General features: G+C 35.1%; 1 protein-coding gene across 1 annotated transcript in view; it reads right to left on the bottom strand.

The window, feature by feature from the left end:
• Positions 1-968: 968 nt before the first annotated feature.
• The window catches only part of LOC106869651 (peptidylglycine alpha-hydroxylating monooxygenase), a 19,570-nt gene continuing 14,837 nt past the window's right edge, over positions 969-5,701 (bottom strand). The window contains exons 12-13 of the mRNA XM_014915471.2: positions 5,413-5,462; positions 969-2,486 (exon numbers count right to left, since the gene is read on the bottom strand). Of these exons, the coding sequence (XP_014770957.1) occupies positions 2,270-2,486; positions 5,413-5,462 (267 nt within the window). The 3' untranslated portion in view covers positions 969-2,269. The remainder of the gene's footprint in view (positions 2,487-5,412; positions 5,463-5,701) is intronic.

Here is a 5,701-nt window from a genome sequence, read left to right as displayed (position 1 = left end):
ATCTTTTCATTCGTTTGGGATGCTGCCCTCACCTTTGTTGAGGTTTTTCAATGCCGTGTACTCGATTGTCCCCTTCCAAAACGAAATTTGTGCTTCAATAGATAAGAAAAAGTGAATAAAACATTCACTGGTATTGTAGAAGCTTGTGGAGACGCGTGGCTTCGTGGTCAAGGTGTTGAACTCATGATCGTAAGATTGTGGTTTCGATTCCTGAACCGAGCGATGCATTGTATTCTCGAGTAAAAAATATTTCATTTCACTTTGCTCTAGTCCACTCAGCTGGCAAAAATGAGTATTCCTGTGACGGGCCGGCGTCCCGTCCAGGAGGAGGAAGTGGAGAACATATACGTCATAGAATCCGGAAAACCGGTACTGTGAGTCTCTATGATTCGTGAAGGAGCTCTATCCTATCCTATTGCGGAAGCTTGTCAGGATGTATAAAAACTCGGTATACGCAACTGAAGCAACTTTAAATTAAAATCACCACCTGTGTATTATATTAAGTGTATATACACTGCTAGAAGGCACGATTCTATGAAAATGCCGGAGATAAAATCTTTACCGAAGAACATCTGACAAAATGTGTTTGCGTATTTAGTTACGTCCATACTTTTGCTGCCATATTTCTGTTGAAATACAGTTTCAGTTGTTTGAAAATATCAAAGAATCGAGTTAAATAATTTTGCTGTTATTAACCTGGTGGCTGGAACATAAATTAACTTGAATTTTGATGGAAGGTTTTAATTTAGATAACTTCAAATTATAAAGTTTATATTATAGAACCAGAGTAATCTCGGGTGGCTTTGTATGAAAAGCTTTGAATCCTGCTGATTTAAATTTAGATACATTTTGTTTTGATAAAATAAAGTAAAAATCAAGTACAGAGATCGATTTAATCGTCTCTAACCTGTTCTCTAAATGTATGACACCCTTGTCTCGCGGATATAATGATAAGACGAAGACGCTGATTAAAGAAAAATATAACTTTATTACAATTTTAGTTTCTACAATTAAACTATAGAATTTTAAAATGTTAAAAGAATAACACACTTTTAAACATTTTACAATACTTGAAAAACCTTGGCTACAGAATCACTCAAACATGTATGCGTGGGCATGTTATAAAATTTAGGAACGGTAGAAATGGAGTTAAATTGAGGGGGAGAGAAAATTATAGGTAGGAAGATAATTATTTATGTAGATATGTAGAGGTATAAATTTATGTCGGAACATAAACAGATTGCTATTGTAGCTTAGCTCCAATGTGGTTCTGATTGAGATCTATGATTAAAGACTCTCAAGCTATGACCAACTCATTTTCGCATTATCCAATGTTTCCTCTAATAATATATTCCTGGACCAGGCGATGTGTTGTGTTCTTGAGCGAAACACTTCGTTTCACGTTGCCCCAGTCCACTCAGCTGGCAAAGATGAGAAATTCTGCGGTGGACCGTGTCCAGTTGAAGGGATGAAATATATACACCATAGAATCCAAGAAACCGGCCTTATGAGCTTATGGTTCGTGAAGGACCGTTGATCCCCTTGAGGTGTGTATATGTATATTCAAAGGCACTAGGGTCGTTTATTCGAAAGAGATTTCGCTGCCTCTTCTAGAAAATCTAGAGATCGTGTGCATATCACTTCTTTGAGCGATACATATATAAACATGTTAGTTCGTATCAATGTTAAGAGGAATTCATCTAGGTTCCAACGTAAAAAAACTCCATTCATCCTCCTAATTTTGTATTGCTCCCTTTCTGTTTAATTTTCAGTAGTCTAATGTAAATTATGGTGATTTCGTTTGAGCTTATTGCTCGGTTATATGATTACCAATGGTCAAGGATCCTGTAGGCGTTCGCTTGACTTGCCACATATAGCAGCCAAGTTCTCTCGAATCACGCCTTACCGTCTTAAACACAATGGAAACCATATAGGATGAAATAGTCTTAGATATACACAAAAACAACATGGTCAAGACTGGTACATCTGTGATTGTAGGCCTGCCCGAAGAGCGATTGTCCACGTGAGAGGTAGCTTAACTGCAGTAAATGTAGGAATGTGAGATAAAGAAAAGCAGAGAGAAATAGAAATATAGAAAGATCGATTGAGAGAGTGATAGAGTGAAGAAAAAAGATGAGAGAAAAATCTGAGAGGAGCAAAGAAAAAAAAAATGAGTGAGACAAAATAGAAACGGGATAGCATCATTTAAGTTGATCCATTGTCGTAAGGGAACCTTTCTTGAGATTCAAAGTCACTTTGTTCAATCTTGTTAATATGACGTCATTGTCAAATTGAATTGCGACATCAGTTTCTTGTAACCTTCTATGTCTGGCTTGTTAGAATTTTTGGGTAAGATGTAGCCGTAGTCGTCCAAACTAAACTTTTGTGCATTTCTGCCACACACAATCGGTTTATATATATTTTCATATTCTTTTGGTATTCCAAACCACAAGTTTAAGTTACACATTTGATCTGTGTGCTCGTATCTAAAAATATAAAAAAAGGGTACAAAGTAAATGATGAGAAATGTATCTCTTCTGATAGCGTTCCCTTCCAGGGACTGAAAGGTACAGGCTATGCTGAGTGCACAAAGGGAAGTGAAGTTTAACAATGGTTTACATGCAACAACCAGTGGAGGCGCAATGGCCCAGTGATTAGGGCAGCGGACTCGCGGTCATAGGTTCGCGGTTTCGATTCCTAGACCGGGCGTTGTGAGTGTTTATTGAGTGAAAACACCTGAAGCTCCACGAGGCTCCGGCAGGGGATTGCGGCGAACCCTGCCGTACTCTTTCACCACAACTTTCTCTCACTCTTACTACTTCTTTCTGTTGTACCTGTATTTCAAAGGGCCACCCTTGTCACACTGTGTCACGCTGAATATCCCCGAGAACTACGTTAAGGGTACACGTGTCTGTGGAGTGCTCAGCCACTTGCACGTTAATTTCATGAGCAGGCTGTTCCGTTGATCGGATCAACTGGAACCCTCGTCGTCGTAAGCGACGGAGTGCCAACAACACACGCAACAACCAAAAAACACTAATTTGCAATAATTTTAATATTTGGATATTCAGCAATAGAATGCAAAACAAATATCGTCGACAAACTAAAAAATAAATAAATAAATAAATAAATAAAAATTAAAGGGAGAAAACCCAAGAGTAGAAGACCCTAGCGTATAATTGGGGATTTAATGAAAATATAATTTATCACTTGAACACATTTTCAGTTTCTAGCTGTTTGTATTTCTTACCATCTAATTAATTAGATTGAATCAAATATATATCTCCATTGACAGTGAAACGATGATTTTAAAGCCATAATAGTTCTGTAGTTCGAATATAGCTAATTGTGTTAGATGTAGGATCCCATCGATTTCATCAACAAATCAATAGAATTGATCTCTAATTCATGGATGCTTTTCAACAGGTAAAATCAAATAACTGAACCGACCATCGACATCATGCAGCAAAAGAATTAACTTGGGAACTAAAACACTCGACCAAAGAAGACGAATCTGCTGCTCTTTGCTCTGATTAAAAAAATGGTCATTACATTAGAAAACTATTTCAAACTTCCTTGCTACAATTTATCGTGGAAAACATCGTGGAAAACATTTTAATGAGATCAAAGAGAAGCCTAAAATCAGAAGACATTTACAAAAACTAATGAAAGTATTTCAGAATAAATTCATTGAAAATTGAAGGACGCCGGATGAAAAAATATTCTAATTCAGTAAACGTGTTTAATGTTAATTTAAAAAAAATTCAACTATAATCTGATTCAAAACAAAATCTAGAAAAAACATGATGTTAAAGAAACTTTTACAACAGATACGGAAATAAAAAATAGCAAGAAAAAAAGCTGTAGAAAACTTTAAAATCTGTATCACTCCATTACATAAACGAAAGAAAAACAAAATAAAACTGATAAAGATACTGATTTTGAGAAAAATTTATAGCTGAATAATTGTGACCTGAACTGACAAAAATCAAAACCAGTCGAAAAATAGTAATAGTGAAGGTAAAACTTTCTCTGGGGATGAATCCATGTATGAAAAAACACACAACAATGAGATAAATACTAAGTTCTACTTTGACCATTATGGAACAAATAAAAATGCTACATTAGAATCTGCGATAAAATGAAGGAAAACTAGCTGTGTTTGATAAAGATAAAAACACGTCAGACTTTCAACAAGATAATGCTTCAGCTATATTCCAAATCAAGTAATGAAATATTTTGATACAAAAATCATTGAAATTTCGCTTTATCGAAATTACACGATCTTAATTCTATTAAAAATGTACAAGGATATTCCAAGGAAAAACATTGAATACCGGGAAAAAAATATATATCATATATATCACGAAAGCATGAAATGAAAATATAAAACTTAGTGAAGCATGAAACCAACTTGAAAATCACTCAAGTCTACTCAAAGACAGGATTTGATTGTTGCTGTTTATCCATACGTCGGCTCCATTCATGAAGAGCTATGATTAAAGAAATTCCAGTCGTGACCAACCAATATTTTTCCTGACATAGTGTATCGACGACTACACTATCCAGTATGTCCTCCTTTTTTCATGTCTGTAGGTTGTGATTTGAGGTAGAGTTAACTGTTATTTCTGTCAACCCACATAGAAGCTTCTCCGTTAGCTTGAGATAGGTTGCTATATTGTTGCTGCTGTCTATTAGTTTGTTCATATCTAATCTACGAGACCTATGATTAAAGATTAAAGACATTCTAGTCATGACCACTCTGCCTTTTATTTTCAATCTTATATCTGGGATTCCATTATGCAATGTGTTCTCCCACATTTTAAGTCGATACTTGGCCGGTATTTATTTTATACAGGGTGTCCACAAAGTCTGGGTACATGGGGATTAACACATACTTTAAGAAATTATTATTTCGTATATTTAATTGTTTATGTTATGATTTTATTTACTCAATGTACCCAGACTTTGTGGATACCCTGTAAATATAAATAAAAAAATAAAAGGAAAGCAAACTTAGCTCTAGGTAACGATTCCTGATGTTTCTTACATGAAAAACGAAACTTAGCTGTTCGTTGTTTATGAACCCTACTAAAATCCTTGTAGTTAACAACATGTAACTAATACATATTCGTTAAACATGAATATGACTCCATGTACTCTACGTATCAATTCAGAATTGAAGTATGTGCTATAAAGGACTTGGCTTGGTTTGCATCTATTTTGATAATTTCCCCATTCAAAAAGTGACATCCGTCAACCACCAAAACATTTACACAACTATTTTACCGATGCTCTCACATTAGAATGTGTAAATACCAAGACCATCAGACCTGCTGTATTTACACTGAGTAATTAAACAGTAAAAAAAAAAACGATAATCAAACATTAACATAAGTAACAAATACATACCCGAAATTGGCTTTTTGATCAGTTGGGTTGGTGAGTGTGCAGCGCATCATCTGAAAAATAATTCAGCGTAAATCTTAAAAAATTCATCCAATTCTTCTTCTGTTCAACCACTACTACTACTACTACTACTACTACTACTACTACTACTACTACTACTACTACTACTACTACTACTACTACTACTACTACTACTACTAAATTGTTTCAAAACAACACCTGTAAAAACTGCCTTTTTGTTACAAAAACGTATGTGCGTACACTGCCACTCCACTCTCTTTATTACTGTATA

This window comes from Octopus bimaculoides, chromosome 9, assembly GCF_001194135.2.
Source record: "Octopus bimaculoides isolate UCB-OBI-ISO-001 chromosome 9, ASM119413v2, whole genome shotgun sequence".
NCBI lineage: Eukaryota > Metazoa > Mollusca > Cephalopoda > Octopoda > Octopodidae > Octopus > Octopus bimaculoides.
The sequence above is the reverse complement of the archived record's forward strand: the minus strand, read 5'-3'. Positions and strand labels throughout refer to the sequence as shown.